Raw genomic sequence first — 23,395 nt, 5'->3', positions numbered from 1 at the left:
CGGCGGCGAACCGCCGCCGAGCCCACCGGCGGCCGGGTCCTCCCCCGCGGACGGCCGGTTCATCCCCCCGTCAACCTGACGCCGTTCTCTCCCCCCTCCCGTTCTCTCTGGCACGTGGGGCCCGCGGCAACGCTGTCACCTTCGCGCGCCCGCGCCGTCCCTTGCCCTGGGCCGCAACTGGGCCGGCGCATTCGCGCCCGCGCGCGCTCGCGCCTGGCTGGGCCAGATTCCTTCCACCCGGCCCACCAGAGCTGAAACCCTTTTTCTTTTTCCTTTTTCAGCACTTTCCTCCTTTAATTAGTCTCCTCAATATTTTATGCACTAAAAATTATCAAAAATAATTTCTAAGGTCACATGCAATAATGATGTTAGAAAATGACACACTATAATTTGTGAATCCTTGTTGATGTATTGTTTTATTGCCTGTTTTCCTAGAGGAAGCGGGGACCGTTAATCCGGAACCCGTAGCCCCGGAAGAGGGACCAGAGCCCGAACTTCCGGAAGTAGATCTTCTGTGCCAGGAGAGCTTCAACGAAGGCAAGTCCATCCTTCCCTTGATGCATAAATTACCTATTCTCTCTACCACTGCCTAGGCCGGGAATCATGGGGGAATATTGCATTGTGAGTAAGAGATGGCCCGCATTAACATATTATTTCCGATTACGAAAGGTGGATCTGGAAGTAGGGCAAAGTGTTTCTTCAAATAAAACCTCTTTTTGAAAAGTTATGCGATGAAGGGTACTCACCCTCATCACCTTAAGAGTGGGGTGATCAGGGACTCCCTGGTTTAGGGGAGGGCCTAAGGTGTTGGCTCAGCTGGTTTAGGCGTGAGCAGAAGGATTGTCCCCTCATATAAGGACCGGGTTGTCATTTTCACTACCTGTACTCCTTTATCGTACAACCACTCGAGACTGTGTAGGCAGTCACTCGATCCGAACTCGTACGGTCCAACCCCAGGGTTAAGAAGGCTGGGGAGCACCGGGAGGATAAGAAGGGGGAAAGTTTTGTCAGGTTTGGGCATGGTGGTGGCCTGACTCCTTCCGGATAACCGTTAAGGTTAGGACGTACGGGTAAGGAAAGAGATCCGGCATTCGGGTCTCGCGACGGTGAGATCGCAGAAACCGGGCTAGTGGGTAAAGTGTACCCCTCTGCGCAGAGTTGAAACCTATTCGAATAGTCCGTGTCCACTGGTATGGATGAGTCCGGTATGGTATGACAATTAGAACTTTCTCTATGAATTTCAAGAAAAAGGGGGAATGTGTGAATGAGTAAGTGTTAAGAAAGAACTAAGGCCACGGGAGCGGGAAGCTCAGTGGTGGTTGAGTTTTTGGTTACTTTTAAAGACTATGGGGTAAACCTTAAGCAACTGCCTTTCTCTAAGAAAATGATGAGTGACATCAACTCCACCAAATTGAGCATGTACATCATAGGTCTCTTTCTCTCTATGGGAGCGGGGTGGGCTTGCGGAATACCTAGTGTATTCACCCAGATTTATTTATGTTTTTCAGCAGCCGAGGACTTCTTTTCTGCTATGCTTGATTAAGAGGGCTGTGTCTGCACCCAGTTCTGCCTGTGGCTTGGGCTAGTGTATTTTCCTACTGCGTTTCTCTATTTGGCTCTCTCGAGCTTGTACCCCGGTATTGTAATAAATTTATCTAAACTCTGTACTATTTGAAGTAAGGAATGTGTTTACTAGCCTCCTGGGACTAGTAATTGTTTCACATTTGAGTCCCAAAGGATCGGGACGCTTCATTCGTCGAGCTTGGCCTGCATCTCGCGGAGTTGCTCGAGCTGTGTGTTCTGACCCCCCGCAGGGACTCGGACCACAGCTAGCTCCCGCGGGATGTCAACGCGAGACGCAGGCGCAGAGGCGTCGTCGTTTTCTAGCATGCCAAGGTGGTCGTCTTCACCGTGATCCCCCTGATCGATGTGGAAACACTCGCGACTTGGGTCGTAACCCTCGTCGTCAAGGCTGTGGCCATCGTCAGAGCAACCGGAGAGGCAGTAGTCACATGCGGACATGAAGTCTCGCATGGCATTGGGGTCACTAAGTCTGGAGAAATCCCAACTGAAGTCGGGGTCGTCTTCTTCCTCGGAACCCGCGGGTCCATAGGTTGAGACGTCCGTCAGTCGATCCCAGGTTGATCACATATGATACCCTGGAAGGTTAGGATATGCCCTTGCGAAAGCGCTCACCGAAGCAGGGTCGCTTGGTGGATCGAAGCTGAATCTAAAGGGAACGGGGTGGAAAACGGATGGTACCTCTTGGTTAATGGACGGTGGTGAAGTCGCATCGGGGACGGAATGCACCGTTATCTCGGTACGAGGCTAACTCCCAACAAGTCCTTCGCGAGGGTGCTGGCGTCATCAGTCCGCTTGAGGTTGGCACGTTGCTGGGAAGCGACACCCGTCGTTGTCTCAGGTGCGAGGACAACACCCGACATGTCCCCCGTAGGGGTGCCGGCGTCGTCGACTCGCTCTGGTCCGACAGCCGACGAAGTGCCACCTCGTGCCTGGCCACGGTTGCTCCGTCTTCTCCTCCTCCGGCGAGGAGGGTGGCGGGGTAAACCCGGATGTTCCTCTTCTTCCGCGGGGAGATGCCGTCGTCGAGTTCGCCGCCGCCGGGTGAGTCGTCGACCGTCGTTGTTGTCGTGCTGCGAGGGGAGGAGTACCATGTCGTAGCTGTCGTCGCGGGACATGAACTCGAGACTCCCGAAGCGGAGCACCGTCCCGGGCTGAAGAGGCTGCTGAAGGCTACCCATCTGGAACTCAACGGGAAAGTGTTTGTAGCAGACCCCTACCTGGCGCGCCAACTGTCGGCGTTTCGGACCCGCGAGGACCCTCAACCGACCAGTGAATTTGTTGCTGCGTGTCCCTGCCTAGATGGGTTGATGCAAGATGGAACACAAGCGGGAGGATGAGGCTTATATTATCTTGCACCGGGATGCTCGTAGTAGGGGTTACAAGCGTCGCGAGAGAGAGAGAGAGAGAGCCTGGCCCTGAGGTGAGCTGTATGAGTTAGCCTCCTTTGCGTCTCTCCCACTCTGCCTGCCTCTGCCCGCCTTTTTCGCCCCCTTAGGAAGGCCCTGGACATCCCCTTTTATAGATACAAGGAGATGGCCCAGCTGTACAATGAGGACGTAGCTATGTGCTAACGTGGCCGGCGGAGAAATGCCTGAGCCCTGTATAGGTGCTAACGTGGCCGTCGGAGAAGTGCTTGAGCCCTGTAGAAGCGCAGCTGGCGGTGCAGCATGGATCCTGCTAACGTTTTCTTGCTTCCGTAGGGAGCTGAGAACCATCGACGTCATGGACGCACGAGGGGAACCATCATTACCTGTTACCGGAGTAATCTAGATGGGACACCGGTTTTGTTCTTTCGTAGCCTGAGGCAACTAGCTAGGGGTAGAGTAATGATGTATCCCCAGCGGTGCGGTCGGTCCGAGGTCGAGGTCGGGCGAGGCATAGACTTCTCCTGAGGCCGAGGCTGAGGTCGGGTGAGGATGTGACTCCTCCCGAGGCCGAGACTGAGGCCGAGCGAGGATGTGACTCCTCCTCAGGTCGAGGCCCGAGGTCGGGCAAGGATGCGACTTCTCCCGAGGCCGAGGCTGAGGCCGAGGCCCGAGGTCGGGCGAGGCGGAGACCTTCTCCCGAGGCCGAGGCTGAGGCCGAGGCCTGAGGTCGGGCGAGGCGGAGCTCCCTGTTGCGCCCGAGGCTGAACTCGGGGGAGGTCGTGACTCAGTTTTACCGTGGTGGTTGGCACAGTAGTCGGAACGAGGTGAATAGTACTGTTTTCCTGTCAGAATGATCACTAAAGGGGCGAAGTGACTGCGGTCACTTCGACCTTACCGACTGAGGCGCACGTGTCAGGATAAGGTGTCAGGCGATCCCCGCATTAAATGCGCATGCGGTACGGTCGGTTGGTGAGGCGATTTGGCCGAGGTCGCTGCACGACAAAGTTCGCCCGAGCTTGGCTTCGGGCGAGCCGAGGGTGCGCCCACTGAGGATGCCCTCGGACGAGGTGTGAATCCGTCCGGGACTACTGTTATTGCACGAGGCTGGGCTCGGATGAGATCACGTCCCTTGGTAGACGAGGCTTTAACTTGAACTGTGTCTATCAGTCTTTACGGTCTGTTTTGAGGATGTTTTCCAGTCATGTTAAGGAGTATTGGGGGTACCACTAATTACGGTACCCGACAATACCACAAATAATTCAAATAACTGAGACACATATCAAAGAGGATAATATTCTATATCTTATGCCTATTTTAGGAGAGCACATGTTTTCTGTAAAAAAGGAAATTCTCCCTGTACTGCAGGAGCATCGTCGAAATGCCAAAACCCACGGCCATCGTCCTCGTCCAAATGGCAACGTCTTCGCTCCCCCCCTACCCTCGCGGTCTCGCCTGCGCGTCCCCTCCCTTTCCCTTTCCACGGCCGCATCCACCACCTCCGTTTCCACCCCACTTGATAGCGACGCCGCCGCACAGGAACTCAGGAACCCCTCTCGCATCTCCCCTCGCTTCCCCGCGACAGCGACGGCCGGTCGCTTCAAGTGACCCAAGCACCTGCGCCCCTCCTTTCTCCTTTTCTCCCCTCGGCCCCCGTCCCTCTCAGCCCCTATGACCTCTTCCGCTTCCCCGAACCCTAGCCCCGTCCCAGTCCCCACTCCGATCACCACCGCGAACGGGACCACCTCATCACCGAAGGATCAGCCGCCGCCTCCGCCTCCGCTGCCGCAGCAGCAGCAGCAGCAGGGGGGCGGCCAGGAGGAGGCAGAGGCGGCGGATGGGGGAGGCGCCGAGGCTGCGGAGGCGGGAGTATTAGCTGGTGTTGCGGCCGAGGCTATGGAAGTGGATGGGGGCTCTGGCGCGGGGGATGCGGAGGCGGGCGGCTCGGTGGGGGGAGGAGTAGGCGCTGGGGCGGGTGGAGGAGCGCAGCAGGCCTCGCCGGCGACCGTGTTCCGGATTCGGCTCAAGCAGTCGCCTGCGAGCCTCCGTCACAAGATGCGCGTGCCCGAGCTGTGCAGAAACTTCAGGTGAGCACCCCTGCGCTTCCGTTTCTATTTTCTTTGTTTGTGCCAAAATCGAGTGTTTGTTTTGAACTCAGCTCGTTGGATCAGTGTTGGATGTGAATTATGTTAAAAATTTGGCGACGGGTGCATGGAATAGTGGAATCACCGACTTCTGAGCCATTATGAAGAGGTGTATGTGGCTGCGATTGCATTATTTCTCCGTGATCTAGAACATTGTTAAACTTTTGTTTGAGGGCTTCTGTGGCCATATATTATTTCTAATAACTTCAGCATGTTCATTTTATGAAACTGATACTGCTTTCCTTAGCTTACAATTTGAACACCTGTTTGGGTAGGGGGAGAATTGTGGTGGCAGCAGGGATGGGTAGATCCAAATTCTTTTGAAGCTTGTTCATTATTTCTTGTTTTTCTGGTTTCCTGTTTCTACAACTTCATTTATCTGGTATGTAGCTAGGCTAGCTAGTTATTTTTACCCTAATCTACCTGGAAACTAGTTGGTAACTTTTTGCTTTGGTGAGGCTCTTCCCTGCAGTGCAGTTGCTTGGTGTGGAAAACTGAATGCAATTGCTTGCGCTTCAGAGACTTGTGCACGTATTCCAAGGTTATATTTCCTTCACCTTTCTCAGATAGGTTTTGTTTCTTGATTGCCTTGCACATGTGTCATGTAAAATGTTTAAACTATGAGGGCTGTCTTAGTTAGTGGAGCTTGTGGTAGGAAAACACTGTTTCTTTACTTGAGCAGAAATATTAGGGCAATAGTCCTACTGGTAAAATTATAACTCATGTATAAGGGGTGTTTGAGGACTCTCGGAGCAGCGCTAAATACTCTTACAACAGATGACAAAAGATAGGAAAATATAGATTGGTAACATAAAAAATATCAAAACATTAAAACTGGGAGCAGTAAAATGGAGATTCTCTTTATGTCAATGCCTAGCAAAGAATGCTTGAATATTCACCCTCTTAGTGGAATTTTTTATCCACAGTTTTTTGGTATGAAATATTGTTTGGCATAAAATAATTTAAGTTATTTGTACAGCTCAAATTCAAGCCCTCCATTTTGGATTCCTATACATATCCTGAATCCAGAGAGACCAACAGAATGCTCTGTATTCAATGTGAAAGCAGGTACATGTCTTTTTTATCTGCTACACAAAGTATTCTTAACTATGGTGGTTTACTTGCATGTTGTTCTTTGCTAGACACACATGCCCAAATTTCAATCCTGTTATATTTAGTGGTGTAATTGTACCCAGCTTATGACTTGTACAAGCAGATGCCAATCAAGTTTGATACTCTGTTGTTTGCTCATCTGAGATATACTCAGCATGTTTCACTGTAATGGTATTGTCAATTGAACAGATTCTCCACGTGACTTTGTTCAGTTCATTGAATGGTCTCCTCGGTCCTGCCCTCGTGCATTGCTAGTGGCAAATTTTCATGGGCGGATCACTATATGGACACAACCAACAAAGGTAAGTTACTCCTTTGAGATGGATGCATCATTTCTTTTTAGAGTTAATTTTGCAGTTCAATAAGAGCATGTGTTTCTCTGGTAGCTGCCTGAAACAAAGTTTCATATTTGATGTTATCAGAATATTTTCATACTAATCACTTCATTGTGTGGCGAAGGGTCCTGTAAATCTTGTACGTGATGCAAGCTTGTGGCAGTGTGAACATGAATGGCGTCAAGATCTTTCTGTGGTGACCAAGTGGTTGTCTGGAATTTCTCCGGTATGTTGGTAACACACATAATACTTTATGCACTTTACCTTCACTATTTAACATGCACCATTATGGTTATTCAACAATGCTGCTGAATGACTTTGTTTTCAGTTTTCACAGAAAATTTCTTGAGCATCATAACAGTGCTCAGTCATTTTAGATTTGTCAAACACAGTATTCAAATTAGTTGTAGTGTTTTGTTAAGATCCAGATTGCTCTTCTTATCTATGTACAAGTAAATTCTTTTCAAGGGCATTTCAGTCATCCTTCATTGAAGAGTGCTACTACCTAGATATGCGGTTATAGACTTATTTTTTTTTCTCGAACGCACAGGAGAGCTGCACATCATTATATTAAGACAGGGAAAAGGTCCAAAATACAAAGCCCAAAGGGCAGGAAAAAAACTGGACCTAAGCACCCCTCCTCTCCAACAACACAAGAGAAGAAACAAAAACAAAGGAGTAGTCAGGCCCAACCAGGCTAAACTGTAGCACTAGAATTAGCCAAGACCCTAGTTAAGGCAGCTGCAAGCCCAAGACTCTCAAGATGCTTAGAACCAGCCTTATCCCAACAGATCAATTCATCTAAGAACAGTCTTTTGACAGTGCTAATGGAAGGATTCACTCCATCAAAAATAGCCTTGTTACGAAGAATCCATAAGCACCAAGCCCCTAGAATTATGATGCTATTGAAGCCTTTTCTCCTGTTCCTGTGCACTTTTTTAATAACCTTTCCCCACCGCACAGCAAAAGAGGTCTCATCAATAGCAGGAGTGAGATCTCCCAGCCTCATGAGCGACAAAATGTCATGCCAAAACTGCCTGGCAAAACTGCAAGTGCAAAGGAGATGTGCTGTTTCTTGCTCTTGATCACATAGGGGACAACACACCGGGTGCCACAATCCTCTCCTTTGAAGCCTATCAGCAGTCCAACACTTGTTCCTCATTGCCAACCAAAGGAAAAACTTGCATTTTGGGGGAGCCCAAGTCTTCCACAATCTTTTCCATGGCTCAAAAGAAATGGAACCCATGAAGAAGGCTTTATAGCAGGACTTGGAAGAGAATTGTCCAGAAGCAGTGTGCATCCACACATGCCTATCCGCATCTTGACTTCTTGAGGAAGCATTACCCCTCTCAGAGCATCCCATAACTTCAAATATTGATGCAGTCCAATCAGAGAAAGATGGTTCTCAATATCACTGACCCACTGCCAGTTATCAAGTGCCTGAGCCACAGTTCTGGAGGAAATGGCCCTGCGGCCAACCATACAGACAACAGCTGGGGCAATATCTTGGACAACACTCCCATTTAACCATTTATCTGACCAAAAAAGAGTATCGGTCCCGTTTCCTACTACAGATAATACAGATAATGCAAAGAACTGTCTGACTTGCTGCTGCACAGGAAGACTCATCCCATGCCAAGGTCTGGACGGATTAGTTTTCTCCAACCACATCCGTTTAGCCTGTAATGCCCAACTTTTGAATTGTAAATTAGGAACCCCAAGTCCGCCAAACTTCAGAGGCCTTGTAATTATCTCACATGAAACAAGACAACTTCCACCATTTACATTCTTCCTTTCCATAGAAACCCCCTTCCGATTTTGTCGATCGATTTGATCACCCATTTGGGGACATTTATGGCAATAAGGATATAGATCGGAATGGCTGAAAGCACAAACCTCACCATTGTTGTCCGACTAGCCAGACTGAGTAGCCAAGCTTTCTAGTTGGGAAGCTGATCAGCAATCCTCTCCACCCATACCATAAGATCACTCCTCCTTAGCTGCTTATCAGAGATTGGCAGCTCCAGATAATTGCAAGGAAAAGAAGCCGAACTGCATTGCAGCCAGCTTGGACAACTTGCCCAGCACACCTTATTGGAATGGCAAAACTCTTGCGCAAATTTGTTATAAAACCAGAGGCTGTACCAAAGCTATCCAAAATAAGTCTAACACAATTTAGATCCTCTTCGATGGGCTTAACAAAAATGACCACATCATCAACAAAAATGGACAGCTTGTTCCGGACGCCAGCTCCTTCCAAACCTTGTAACAGCCCTCTGCTTTCAGCTGCCCTAAAGAGGCTGTTAAGAACATCCATGACCAACACAAACAACATAGGAGATAGAGGGTCCCCCTGACAAAGACCTCTCCGATGAGCAATATGATTACCAGGACTCCAGGAGATCCATTTAGAAGCACTTGCGTAGAAGACGTGAACAGCAGATTGGAGATCAAGTTATGCCAAATAGGTCCAAAACCAAGATGAGATAGAACTTCAATAAGAAAAGCCCATGAAACTGAGGCAAAGGCTTTAGAAATATCTAATTTTTAAAACAAACTAGAGACCTTCCTCTTGTGAAGAGACTTAATCAATTGTTGAACCAGCATAAAGTTGTCATGAATTGATCTCCCTCTCACAACAGCACTTTGATTGGCTGCAACCAGTTCAAAAAGTTCTTTTTTATTAGGACAGGGTTGCATATACTAAGTGGAGAGGGGGCATCGGGAAGATAGAATCATATCTCAGAATTCTTTATTAACATCAAATAAAATGTATTCAGCCTTAAAGCATCAAATACGAAACTAAAGGGAAAATAGGTTTGAGACCTTATTGGCTTGAAAAGAATGGGATTTTAGATAAAAGAATAAGAAATACCAAGCTATAAACCTTTAACTGCTGCTAAATTTGTTGTTCTTATTGGTCCTGCAGTATAGATGGCTTCCTACAAACTCCACTAGTTCAAACCTGAAGACCTTCGAGGAAAAATTCCTCACCCAACAGCCTCAGAGTGCAGGTTGGTGAACCAAATCCAAGTTTATTATATAACATATTTTCTTGGCAGGTTTTGCACATATAATTTACTCCTGAAAATCTGACCTAACCTTCTTGTTGCAGTGGGATGGCCAAGTATTCTATGCGTCTGTTCAGTTTTTTCATCAGGTTCTGTTCAACTTCATTGGTCACAATGGCCTTCTCAAAACTCAGCACATTCTAGATGGTTTTCTACTAGCAAAGGGCTTCTAGGAGCAGGACCCAGTGGCATAATGGCTGCTGATGCTATTGTAACAGAATCTGGAGCTTTACATGTTGCTGGGGTACCCCTTGTTAATCCATCCACTGTAGTTGTTTGGGAAGTGATGCCAGGTCTTGGAAATGGTATTCAGGCAACTGCAAAGATAAATGCAGCAAGTTCTGTTCCTCCATCTCTGAATCCCCCTTCATGGCCGGGTTTTGCTCCACTAGCAGCCTACCTATTTTCTTTGCAAGATTATCTTGTTTCTGAGGGTGCACAGACAAAAAAGCTGACAGACAATAATGAGACTACTGAGGCTGCATCAATTCATTGTTGTCCAGTTTCTAATTTTTCAGCTTATGTCAGTCCAGAAGCAGCTGCACAGTCAGCTACTACTACCACCTGGGGGTCTGGGGTCACCTCAGTTGCTTTTGATCCGACTCGTGGAGGATCGGTCATTACAGTTGTAATAGTTGAAGGTGAGAGTACAGCTCCATTTAGGAGATGACCTAGTTCTGGTGCGAGTGTGATATATTTTCGTATCTCGTCACAGTAATTATCCATTTTTTCTGAAACATAACATAACATGAATATGATATCATTAGTGTTCTCCTACACTTCATGATCACATAACCTGTACGTCCACCCATCCTTCTCCCCACCAAAAAGGAAAAAAAGACTATAGCTTGTGTGCATCAGAACAACTCTTACTAAATTGATGTATATTTCTAGAATTGAAATTAGATAAGAGACATATCTCAGTACACTAACATGTTCTTAACTTTTATTCTAACTGCCATGTTTCTTACAAAAAAAAACTCGGCAGGAGAGGGAATGACGCCCTCCCGGTATAATACTAAGAAGAGACCTAAACATTGGTCCCGACTGAGAAAATCCCTGAACTCTGCCCCCCCCATCACCATGCTTATCAAGGCGTCCTTGAAGCGTCGCCTTAGCATTGCATAGGCGCTAAGGCGTGCGCAGAACCTGAGGCATCTAACGCGCCTTGCCATGGAGCGTAAGGTGTCCGCCGCGTCGCAGGGCGTCGACGGGGCGTTGTTGGAGCGACGCCATGGGGGAAGGCTGCGGCGTCGGCACGCCTGCATGGGCAGCACGCAGCGACGGCGGCGTGAAGTGCACAACGCACGGCTCCGCCCGGCCATTCAGAGGAGGAATGATGCGGGGGAGGGGAAGCAAGAAATGTTGGCGGCATAGGGAAGGGGAAGCCAGAGTTGTTGGCGGCGCAGGGGAGGGGGAGAAGATATGCTGGCGCCTGGCGGCGTGGGGAAGTGCTACCGGCTGCAATTGGGGACTTATATTTTAACCTAAAACTGGTGTCGGGCAGTTGGGCTATTGGGTTGATTGATTGTGGACTTTTTTCTTTTCTTTTTTCCTATTTCTCCTTACTACTAGGCTGAAATGGACCTACTAGACTTATGCTAGCTTGCTTATTAATTTCGAATTAGTGTTATATAAATAATATTTGGTCTAATCTCTTGCATTACTATATAATTAAGGTGTTGCCTCGCCTTACGTCTTACCACTTAAAAGGTAAGAGGGGGGGGGGTGCTCGCCTTACCGCCTTAACAACTATGCCCATCACTAACGGACTGGCGTCAACTGTCCACTCTGCAATGGCCTAACTGGAGGGTGGCGCACATGACATCGTAACCCGAGAGCAGATGAGGCACACCGAGGGGATTTTTTTGATCAATCCGGAAAATTCGCCCCCGAGGGGAATCAAACCCGGGTCTTGGAGGTGCTACTCGGAAGCCTTAACCAGTAGGCTAGATGCCCTTTCGCGCCATGTTTCTTGCAATATGTGCCATATTCTAGAACATGATTTCTCAACCAGCAACTATTCAATTTACATTCTTAGCACTAACCTTTTGTGCATCAGTTGTGATAGCCGGTGTTTATTTACTTTTTGATGATTTTAGATTACTTCTTGCAGGGCAGTACATGTCTCCTTATGACCCTGATGAAGGACCTTCTATCACCGGATGGAGGGTGCAATGCTGGGAATCTTCGTGCCAACCTGTTGTTCTTCATCCAATATTTGGAAGCCCTACTAGCTTAGGTGGGCAGCCTCCCATGCAAACTGTTTGGTCCACTAGAGTTAATAAAAGCATTCCACCAACGGAGGATCTTAAAAATCCTCAAACATATGTTCCGATGCCAACGACATCAGATGAACGGAGCTCCTCTGAGTGCAGTGTTGACAGGGCGAACAGACTCAGCTTTGACCCTTACGATCTTCCAAATGATGTTCGACAACTAGCTCAAATAGTTTATTCTGCTCATGGTGGTGAAGTTGCTGTTGCTTTCCTCCGTGGAGGAGTGCACATTTTCTCAGGTCCAAATTTTGATCAGGTTGACAGCTACCATGTCAATGTTGGCTCTGCTATTGCTCCACCAGCCTTTTCATCAAGCAGTTGCTGCTTAGCATCAGTTTGGCATGACACGCTCAAAGATCGAACCATATTGAAGATAATACGTGTGCTTCCTCCTGCAATTCTTAGCACACAAACAAAGATCAGCTCAGCAGCATGGGAACGTGCAATAGCAGATAGGTATGTTACCAAATTTATAGACGCTGATTCCTAATTAGTACTCCAAATGATTATGTTATCCTAAATCTCATATATGAGGGAGTGTTACTTTCTATCTTCGTGATAATTAGATAATTTTATGAAAGGGCCTCTAGCGTAATGGTTAAGGGTTAAGGCTTTCAAGTAGCACCTCCAGGTTCCGGGTTCGATCCCTAAGCGAATTTCGGGCTTGGTTAAAAAAATCCCCTCGCTGTGCCCCGCCCGCTCTCGGTGAACGGAATCCTACGCGGCACCCTCCGGCTGGGCCGTTGCAGAGTGGGCAGTTGATCGGCCCGTTAGTGATGGCAGCCAAGGTTCGGGGGTTTTCTCGGCCCGGACCATGTTTCGGTCTCTTAATTTAATACCGGGAGGATGGTCTTTCCCTCTCTGGCCGAGTTTATAATTAGATAATTTTGTATCTCTTGTTGGGGTGCATGTCTACCCAAACCCAACTTGATTGAGGCCAAAGGCTTTTGATGTTCCTGTATTTTGTTGATAATGTATATTTCTGGCAGATTTTGGTGGAGTTTATTGGCTGGAGTTGATTGGTGGGATGCTGTTGGTTGTACACAGAGTGCTGCCGAAGATGGTATAGGTAAGGGCATTGCTGATGATGATATGCTTTAGTGTGTAGTCTTAACTATCCAGTTGGTTTTAATTTTTCTGTGTTTTCTGTGTTGGAGGCTGAGTTATAGCAATAAATTTGATTCTCATGTGCAACAGTTCATCTTCTACAAGCACATTTTGGGGTTTATGCTCTATGGTGATAAAAAACTGACCTAGTATTTGACAGTTATAATGGAGACATCATTTCGTAGTGGAATAAATATTTGGTTCTGCTAAATCTTGTCTTGTATTGTTTGCAAGAGATAACATTGAAGTGGTGAATTCTATATTTGGCATATATTGAACTTTCTTTTATATCCCTTCAGTCATTCACCACTGGTTCCTAAAGGTTTGTGCGGTTGTTTTGTAGTACTCCTCTGTTCCAAATTATAAGATGTTTTAGCTTTTCTAGATACATTGCTTTTATTATGTATCTGGACATAGTGTGTATCTAAATAGCACAAGTTATGAATCTTGAAAAGCCAAAACGTCTTATAATTTGTGGAGCGGAGGGAGTAGTAGTTTTTCCATTTTTACTGTGGTGCTTGTGTAATTGTTTCTCATAAATGTGTGTGTTGGGGGTGTTTGCGAGTGGACTATGGTCTCTCCCTTGTACTAGGAGTAAGTGCATGCCTCTCCTATGCAGTTTTTCCCGCTTAATGAAATCACAGCTCCCTGCGTCGTTTGAGAAATTTTCCCCCTACAAACTGTATTTCTTCGTACTTTGTTAGTTTATTTCCATTTGAGATGTTATTTTCTGAGCAAATAGAATGTGTTTTTAATGCTTTAATGAATCTGTTTGTAGCATATGATCTATAATTGTTCATGGAAAACTGATGCACTTTTTTCTTCCAGTTTCACTTAACAGTGTGATAGCTTTTCTGGATGCGGACTTCCATTCTCTTCCGACTATGCAACAGAGGCAGCAGCACTGTCCTGTAAGTGTTGCTTTTGGTGAACTACACTAGTTTAAAGTGGTCTCGGATTGCTATATATTATTTTTATCTTTTTACATTTTTACACTTGAATAGCTATGTTGCATGTACAGTATTAACCACAGTCAACTCATCATTATCACAGCGGTCGTACTTTTTTCTCTCGAAACGCACAGGAGAACTGTGGCACTGTGCCCCATTATATATTAAGCAGATAGAGAAATGGTCTATAGAAGACCCAATAACAAAAGAAAAATAAATAAAAGAAAAGAAAAAGGAAAAGCCAAAAAACCTCCTTACGGAGGCCAGAAACAGGCATACAAAAAGAGGTCCATCAGGAAAAAACCAAAACAGACTACTCGATCCCCCCTAAAGCTCTGCCAAGGGTGCAGCCAGGTGAGCGAGACCCTTTGCACCAGCTATTTCCCATCTTCTTTCCTCATCAGCGGCTCTAAGACTCCTGGAAACACTTGGACTGCAGCGGTCAAAGACACATTTATTCCGATGATTCCATAAAGTCCAAGCTCCCAAATGATGAGAGTCGAGGCCCTTTTTAGTAAGACCATAGACTGCTCCCCCTACCTCTTCCCACCAGCCCAGGAAGGAGTCTGCAGTCGGCTGAGGAGCAAGAGAATGAAGACCAACTTTCCTCAATAAGAGGTACCAGAATTCTCTTGAGAAGGAGCATTTCACAAGAAGATGGTCCAAAGTTTCTTCCTCTTGATCACACATGAGACACTTCTCCAGGTGATTCAAGCCTCGTTTTGCCAGCCTATTAGCTGTCCAACATTTCTTCTGGGCAACCAACCATATGAAAAATCGGCATTTTGGCAAGGTCCAGGACTTCCAAATTCTTTTATAATGACTAAATGCCACAGATCCAAGGAACAAGCCTTCATATGCAGATTTGGCTGAGTATGAACCATTTGGAGCAATACTGAAAATATGCTTATCCTCAATCTCAGGCGGCAGCTCGAAACCTGAAATCAGATCCCAAAGCTGTAGGTATTCTGCCAAAACTCCCACTGACAAAGCTCCTGTAATATCAGAAATCCATTTGGTGCTAACAATTGCCTCCTATACTGTCCTACAGTCGACAAATCACTTTGGTATTGCTCCAACTCCAAACAACCTTGGGAACATATTAGCAATTCTTTTTCCAACAATTTATCCCTCCAAAATTTGGTATTTGTTCCATCCCCTACTTCTGTGATAACCACTTCTTAAAAGAAAACTCTAGCCTTTCTAGGAACTTGTATGTGAAGGTCAGACCAGGGCGAGAGGGATCAGTCTTTTTGTAGCCAAAGCCATCTCATTCGAAGCGCCCAACATAATTCTGGGAAACTAGATATACCAAGCCCTCCAAGCTCCAGGGGGCAGCAGACTTTTCCCCAGGCAACAAGACAGTGGCCACCTCTAGCTTCTTTGCGGCCTCTCCATAGAAAACCCCTTCTAATTTTGTCAATAGCATCCAAACCCCACTGTGGAATATCCACAGCCATAGCTAAATACACCGTCATGCTTGTGAGAACATGCTGAACTGGAACTGTTCTTCCAGCCCTTGTCATCAAATCGGCCTTCTAATTAGGAAGCTGATCAGCTATCCTATCAACAATTGGTTGGAACTGTTGCCTAGACAACTTGTGTAAGGATAGAGGAAGCCCTAAGTAACGGCAATGAAAGGTCGAAATTCCACATGGCATCAAGCTTTGAACTTCGAGCAGAACCTCATCAGAGCATCTAATAGGATACACATTTGACTTTTGAACATTATTATGCAACCCAGAGGCATCTCCAAACAGCTGTAGAATGTTAAGAGTAAGATCTATGTCTGCTGGTGTTGGACATAAGAAAAAGGACCACATCATCAGTGTACATAGAAACTCGATGGAGCTCTTTTCTACTAGAAAGTTGCTGCAGCAAACCATCCTTCTCTGCCTTTGAAAACAGGAAAACAAGAACGTCCATAACTAAAATAAAAAGCATGGGTGAAAGGGGATCTCCCTGACGGAGTCCCCTCCGATGCTTAATATGGCAACCTGGAAAACCATTCAACAGAATCTGTGTAGAGGAGGTAGCCAGCAGCCCACATATCAAATCTCTCCAAATTTGCCCAAAACTGAGCTTCTTCATTACCTCAATCAAAAAAGGCCAAGAAAGAGAGTCGAAAGCCTTTGTAATATCTAATTTCAGCAGCAAACTGGCCTTGTTTTGTTGGTGAAGCAACCTGGAGGTCTGCTGGACTAGCATGAAGTTATCTTGAATGAACCTCCCTTTTATAAATGCACTCTGATTAGGTGACATCATCACATTGAGCTTGCTGGCCAATCTATTAGCAAGAATTTTGGTGATTAACTTGACAAAACTATGCACCAAACTGATAGGCCTGAAATCTTTAATATTATCAACTCTATCTTTTTTGGGGATCAAGGTGATATAATATGTGTTGAGGCGCCCAAAATGGACAAAGTTTCTGCCCCAAACAGCAGAGATGGCAGCCATAATATCAGGTTTAATAATTGCCCAGCAAACCTTGTAGAACCTTCCTGTGAAGCCATCAGGGACTGTGCCTTATCTGAAGGAAGGCATTTGATTACATCCCAGACTTCTTGCTCAGAAAAGGCGGCTTCCAAATCAGCCAGGTCATAACTAGGCATCCCAAGAGCATCCAGCTCAATCACCCTTACCCTATCCTTATTGATCCCCAGCAGATTGGTGTTGAATTGGTCCACACAATCAGCTTTCTCCCCATGGCCGGTTAGGATTTGATCCCCATCAAGGCATCAACCAACCTTGCCACAGTTTTTCCTCTTACGGTGATGGGCATGAAGATGAAGCAATTTTGTATTTGCATCCCCATCTTTGAGCCATGAAATTCTTGCTCTCAACCTTGCCATAGTACGCTTGAAAGAGGATAACAATAACGCTTGTTTTTTGAGTCTGAATTTGAGCCATAGCTCAGCAGGGCTGAGCACTCTTCCATCCTAGGCTATTTCCAGCATGTGTAAGATTTCTTTGGCAAGTGCTAGTTGGGATCTCACATGCCCAGCCTGCTTTTCGCTCCAGGCCTGCAATCTTTTGGCTGTTTTGCAGCTTCAAATCCAGAGATTTAAAAGGACATGGAATTCAGCTCAAAAGAATTCCATGCAACAATAACAGTATCCTGAAAACCCTCGATCTTGGTCCAAAAGGATTCAAAGTGGAAACGCCTTCTTCCGGATTTATTGTCACTAAGCCCCAGGATTAGAGGACAATGATCTGAATCATGTGAATCGGTACTCTGAAGGACATTGGGGAAGAGCAATTCCCAATCCACTGAGCAAAACACTCGATCGAGCTTGACTAGAACAGGCACATCTTGTTGGTTGGACCATGTGTACTGTCTGCCATGTAAGGGTATTTCTTTTAGGGCCATATCCTCAATTAATATTCTAAACCTACCCATCATAGCTCCGTTGAAACTATTATTGTTCTTATCTGAGTACTATAAGTCAGACAGTTGAGTTCGAATGAGAAATTTATGTAGATGTTGGTATACATACTGTTTCCTTGGCTTCTTTCTTTCATGCACATGGACCAGTTTCTATTTTGCTTGTTTCCATATCAACTAGCAGAACACATTAGAGTGCATTGTTCCATGCCCTGCTATTTCTTTTTTCTCTCTCACTATTTCCTACTTATGAGAGTGGTCATAAATCTTATTATAATATTTATATTTAACAACTATTAAAAGATCTGTACCCACTGTATGAGTCTTTTTATAGCAAAAAAATATTATTATATTTGTATGCATCACTATTATCTGTAACTAATAAGCTTGCAAAACCATATTTTTGTCCCACTGGTATTAGACTACAGTGTGGATGGTGTTCATACGCTTTCAGTGAATATGGTTCATTTTGATATTGCTATAACCAAATATACATTCATGTCTATCTACTGGCATAGCTTTGGATTTTAAAGTGAATTATAGCATAACACAGATCAATATACTGTTTTCTTCAAATATAGAACTGTTAATGTTCTGCTGCCACAGGCAGTGGTGGATCCAGGAATGGATCAAAGGAGGGGCTGCTAAAAGAAGGTTAGTTTTTTTAGGCTGAACTAAATGATATATCAATGTTTAATATAACAAAGTAACAAGTATAATTCAAATCTTCAAGACACATGTAGACAAAATAAGTAGGTACGAAATCTATAAATACAATACTCAATATATACCGCTCAAGATATCTCCATCAGCTTACTCATCCTCATCTCATATTTCAAACCCCACTCTATAAATAGTGCATTCTACAGTGTAAAACAATGTTTTACACGGTCATATGCACGATCTGCTGGCCATAGCCTCATGAATTACGGTTGCAACGTAAATTTATCTTTCGAGTTCTTATGCCTTAAAAACGTTTCAAAATCTTGTGCTGGCTGCAGCGTGCGCCTTGCGCTGGCCTGCACCTTGTGCTGGCTGCTGGGCGCCTACACGCTGCTAGCTGCTGCAGGTGTGTCGGCCATGCACGCTGGTCCGTGGCCGTGTCCTGCGTGGCGGCGTGGGTGCACAGTGCGCTGCCCGTCAGGCTTTGTGATGCGGCACTGGCACTACTGCAGTGTTATGGCACGGATGGGGGCCAGGCGCGCGTGTGTGCGGCACTACTGTTTGGTGCTGGTGTGCTGTGGCGACATGGCTGCGTGGACGAGATCGGGTGCGGGTGCTAGATGCCACGGTTAGATGGAAGGCTGTTACCTATTTTTGTTGGATTTTATGGACTAAAATTATGATATGATATAAGTATTATTGGACCGGGGCCGCCCCTGGCCACAAGTATGTGTAAATTGTACATTTTAATGGGCATTTACAACAGTGGCATTTTTTTATTTTAACCGCAAAATGATGCTAGAAACTTTTCCAGTGGCTGTTTGCCTTTGGGTTGAAAATCATTGGCATCTCAGCAGGTGTCTCTAAATTAATTGACTGGCTGGACAGCTGATTCATATGATATTTTGGGTTGTGATGAGTTAATATGACAGTTGGAATTTTGGGTGATATTTCATATTTTATACCTTTTTGGCTTCAATGTTTGATTTACTACCTTTCTTCCTTTTATGATTAATGAATGTACAATTGTACATGCAGAACCTTGATAGGATTAAGTGTAGGTTGTTGGAAGGAACAAATGCCCAAGATGTACGGGCACTTGTGTTGGACATGCAAGCAAGATTACTTCTGGATATGCTAGGCAAAGGAATCGAGTCTGCCCTTACAAATCCATCAACTCTGCTACCTGAGCCCTGGCAAGCTTCCAGTGATATGTTATCCAGCATCGATGCTGACAAAATGACTGTTGAGCCAGCTCTGCTTCCAAACATCCAGGTCAAGCTGTCTCCTTTATGCAAGTTGTTTCTATTTCATAGCCATGGAACTTAAATTCAGCTATCTAACATTCTTTCTTTCTTTTTACTGACTTTATTCTTTTAAGACTTGCTACTGAGCCGTTTTTTTTCATTTTATAAAGTAGTGAGCAGTATATTGGTATGCTAGATCACTTCCATGTAAACGGTACTTTAGTTATGTTGGTGAACTCATGTGCAATGTCTGTTATCCTTTGCCAAAACTGGTGTATTACAGCCTTTTAATGTTGAGTATTGTATAAATTTCAGCACAGGTTATCTGCATAGGGATTCTTTATGTTACTAGGAAATAGCTTATTTTATTTGCATTCAAATGCAGGGTTACGTTGATGCTGTTCTTGATTTAGCATCACATTTCATAACTCGCTTGCGGCGTTATGCGAGTTTCTGTCGAACTCTGGCGAGCCATGTGGGGCCATCTTCTACCACAGGCACTTCTAGAAATATGGTTACAAGTCCAACAAACAGTTCTCCTTCGCCATCAAATAATCAAGGTTAGCTATGCCTGCTAGCTTGCTAAATCTTGTGTTTTTCTCTTGTTTGTGCGCAAAAAAGTACATCCAAACCTTATGTTTTCTTCATTGCAAATTTGAGGCTTAAAGTGTTGTTTATTTAGTGCTGCTAGCATCTTGATGCTCCTTCAAATTTCAGGTAATCAAGGGGGATCAACATCTGCAACAGGGAACTCACAAATGCAGGAGTGGGTCCAAGGTGCAATTGCTAAGATTAGTAACAATTCTGATGGTGCTGCCACTGCAACACAGAATCCAATGAGCACGAGGACATCATTTATGCCCATCAGCATTAATACGGGCACTTTCCCTGGCACACCTGCTGTGAGACTTATTGGGGATTGCCATTTTCTTCATAGATTATGTCAATTACTGCTATTTTGTCTGCTTTTCCGAAGAAGGCAATCACCAAGGTTACTTGCCAGTTCGCAAAAAAATCAAGATTCTGCCATGCAGAAAATACAACACATGATGAATGCTAAGACAGAAGATAACAGTTCGACAGTAAGATCTGGTCTAGGGGCTGCCAAAGTAGAAGAAGGTCACTCTGCGCGTGGTGGACAATTTGTTCTTGGTGGTGCAAAGGGTCCTGAAGAAAATCCAATTGGCAAATCTGTTAGAATAGGTTCTGGCAACGCTGGGCAAGGTTATACTTCAGATGAGGTGATTATCAAATTCTTGACAAGATATAGTATTTTTTACAGAGTTTAATATTGAGTTATACTAAGGAAACTTTGGGAGTTAGTGCTACCAAACTGGGACTGATCGTTGGCATTTGAACTTTGGGAGTTAGTGTGAAGAAGCTGACGATGTGCCAAATGCGCTGGAAAACTGGTGACCTGAAGTCCTGAACATAGTGATTAGTTTGGAAACAACTATGTTTTGGCTCCTGCATTTCTTTGGAAATGTCTAGCTTTGGTTGCTATGGGAGAACACATGTCGATATAGCCATCATAGAGTGCAATTGCGTATGTAGGTTATTTTGGACCCTTGATTTAAGCAGTTTAAAATTTTGTCCAGCCTAGCATGAACAACAGTTTGATTGCATATGTCGTTCATGATCTCTATTGAGTGATTTATCAGATGCTTTACAGATCTGTCTTTCTATTCTTTGGAAGATTTCTTTTTGTCTAGTTTATCTAATTATCTCTGTAATTTTATTTCATTGTTGGTAGGTCAAGGTCCTTTTTCTTATACTGGTTGACCTATGTCGAAGGACATCTACCTTGCCGCATCCATTGCCTGCCTCTCAGGTTGGTTCCAGTAGCATTATCATAAGGCTGCACTACATTGACGGCAACTACACAGTGCTCCCTGAGGTAGTGGAAGCGTCTCTTGGTCCCCATATGCAGGTACTAGTCAAATTCTCATGGAAGTTTCTAATGGTCGCTTTCGTACTATTTGTGGCCATTTTGAGCTACCAACATCTATCAATTATAGGAGTAGAAGTTGATTTTCAAGTGCACGACTCAGAGATATTGCAAGTCTTCCTGTTTCGAACTGAATTCAGGACGACCACCTTTAAATGTTGATTAGGATTCTCTTAGCAGAAGTTATCTTTTTTGTATTAGCCATTTTTTATAGAAACATGCACTATTACTGCCAGGGCCTTAGACATGGCATTTTGAGTGATCCCTCGATGCCTACTTCCCCATCTATTTTCAATATTTCATTGTTTCCTATGTCTGTAACTCTGTAGAATATGCCTCGTCCACGAGGAGCTGATGCTGCTGGACTTCTACTTCGAGAATTAGAACTGCAACCTCCTGCGGAAGAATGGCATAGACGCAACATGTTTGGTGGACCCTGGTCAGAACCAGATGATTTTGGTCCATTGGACAATATGCCTCGTCTAAAAATTAGTGGTTCCATCAACTCTCATTTGTCTGACATGGAAGTGGATGCTGTCAGTTCCATTGGGATTGATCTTTGGCCAAGAAAGCGTAGGTTATCTGAAAGAGATGCTGCATTTGGTCTGAAAACATCTGTAGGTCTTGGAGGTTATCTAGGTGTCATGGGATCTCGAAGAGATGTTGTCACGGCTGTGTGGAGAACAGGTCTCGATGGTGATTGGTACAAGGTGAGTATGGTTATGGTCGCTTTACCTTTTGCTGTCAAGTCTGGGTTCATAGTTCCTTGACGAGTTCTTTATTAGAGAATCCTGGTTACTCCCCTAATATACTTCGATGCCTAAATTTGTTGTTTCTTCTTTCTAGTGCATACGTTGTTTGCGGCAAACTTGTGCATTTGCGCATCCTGGTGCCCCAAATCAGACAAATGAACGTGAGGCTTGGTGGATCAGTCGGTGGAGCCATGCTTGCCCAATGTGTGGGGGTTCATGGGTGAAAGTTGTTTGAGCGCTGTATTTGGCAACAACTTCGCTGCTAATTGCTTTCCTGACAAACATGTATGGAGTTCCATAGTTATGCATCTAACGCTAGGCTACTAGGATCAGGTTCAGCCGTTCATGCCAGATGGTTGGTCTACAGGCACATGCACGTGGCACGACCACTGTGGAAGTCTGGTAGAATTAGGAGCTATTCTGGGGGTCTGAATATGTAACTGACATTTGCATTATGCTGTCTAGTGTATTATTAACCAGTGACTTTCCTTGCTAAAAAGGTGTAGCATCGTTACTTGTTCAGCGCTGGACGTACTTTTCATGTTTTGTCAAAGGTTTAGTAGCGCATGGTGTGTGTTGGTAAGGTTCTACTCCTTTTTCTTTTTAAGACAATGATACACAGCTTCCAGCGTGTTCCAGAAAAAAAAACAAAAGATCAAGTATTACTTCTTGGGATCGTGTTCCATTAAAAAAGAGATCAAGTATTGTTCCTTGGGACACGTTCCAGAAAAAAAGAAAGTATTGCCTCTTGGCACTCTGTTTATGTTTCATTTCGAAATGAGACGTCGGCGTGCTTGTCTGTTTGCTGTATTGTTGCAGTTTCTTGAGTAATGTACTTTCTCCGTCCTAAAAAATGTAATTATAAAATTTATACCAGTTAAACAAGTTTAACTTTGATCTATGACAAATACTATTAACAGTTATGTCTTCAAATAAGTTTATTATAAATTATATTTGTGATTAATCTAAATATACTTATTTTATATTACAAATGTTAGCATATCTTTATAATTTTAATTGAATTTTAAAGCTCTTTGTTTCCACGTGTAGTTTTTGGACCTTAGTTTTGTGGGACCATTCAAAATCAAAAAGGCTCCAAGCTCCTCAAAGTGGGATTTTGGCTCAGATGTTTTTCTTGGCTTTTAAAAGGTTCTAATTTAAGGTCTAAAAGCTTTCAATTGAAATAAACATGGCTTAAATTATTTGACTTCTCAAAAAATGAAGTAGCTAGGTTCTATTATCGCTACCTCTACAAAATTGAATAAGGAGAGGATTTTAGCCCCTCAAATCCCCTCCGGTTCTGTGGCTGGCAGTCACAAAATCGGAGGGATTGAAGTGACTAAAATGTTCTTCTTATTTAAAATTAAATAAGAAAGGGAATTTAGCCCTTTTAATCTCCTCCGGTATTTTATCTCTCAAACAAGCCTTAATTGAACAAAGCCCTTAGGAG

At 44.8% G+C, this 23,395-nt stretch overlaps 1 protein-coding gene across 5 annotated transcripts; it reads left to right on the top strand.

Moving 5' to 3' along the window:
• Nucleotides 1-4,367: 4,367 nt before the first annotated feature.
• LOC100216950 (uncharacterized) lies at nucleotides 4,368-22,633 on the top strand. 5 transcript variants are annotated; one of them, XM_008666578.3, is made up of 16 exons: nucleotides 4,368-5,035; nucleotides 5,565-5,633; nucleotides 6,072-6,160; nucleotides 6,395-6,507; nucleotides 6,665-6,766; nucleotides 9,470-9,554; nucleotides 9,656-10,252; nucleotides 11,728-12,346; nucleotides 12,880-12,959; nucleotides 13,826-13,908; nucleotides 19,037-19,273; nucleotides 19,631-19,805; nucleotides 19,963-20,486; nucleotides 20,999-21,175; nucleotides 21,523-21,903; nucleotides 22,040-22,633. In XM_008666578.3, the coding sequence occupies exons 1-16, from the start codon at nucleotides 4,620-4,622 to the stop codon at nucleotides 22,178-22,180; spliced, it is 3,888 nt and encodes a 1,295-aa protein (XP_008664800.2). In that variant the 5' UTR covers nucleotides 4,368-4,619; the 3' UTR covers nucleotides 22,181-22,633. The 5 variants fall into 5 exon arrangements, with proteins under 5 accessions (XP_008664800.2, XP_020402682.1, XP_035820212.1 ...); XM_020547093.3 differs by having other exon boundaries at nucleotides 4,405-5,035; nucleotides 6,418-6,507; XM_035964319.1 differs by lacking the exons at nucleotides 4,368-5,035; nucleotides 5,565-5,633; nucleotides 6,072-6,160; ... (2 more) ...; nucleotides 9,470-9,554; nucleotides 9,656-10,252 and adding an exon at nucleotides 17,942-17,989 and having other exon boundaries at nucleotides 11,890-12,346; nucleotides 22,040-22,615.
• Nucleotides 22,634-23,395: the final 762 nt, after the last annotated feature.

This window comes from Zea mays, chromosome 1 (assembly GCF_902167145.1).
Source record: "Zea mays cultivar B73 chromosome 1, Zm-B73-REFERENCE-NAM-5.0, whole genome shotgun sequence".
Lineage (NCBI taxonomy): Eukaryota > Viridiplantae > Streptophyta > Magnoliopsida > Poales > Poaceae > Zea > Zea mays.
Note: the sequence above shows the minus strand (reverse complement) of the source record. Positions and strands in the feature narration are given on the sequence as shown.

Coding starts and splice junctions, on each gene's coding strand:
- LOC100216950 (XM_008666578.3), top strand. CDS start 4,620: ATGACCTCTTCCGCTTCCCCGAACCCTAGCCCCGTCCCAGTCCCCACT. Junction 6,767..9,469: donor GGTTGTCTGGAATTTCTCCG/GTATGTTGGTAA, acceptor TTGGTCCTGCAG/TATAGATGGCTTCCTACAAA. Junction 19,806..19,962: donor TTCGCCATCAAATAATCAAG/GTTAGCTATGCC, acceptor TTCAAATTTCAG/GTAATCAAGGGGGATCAACA.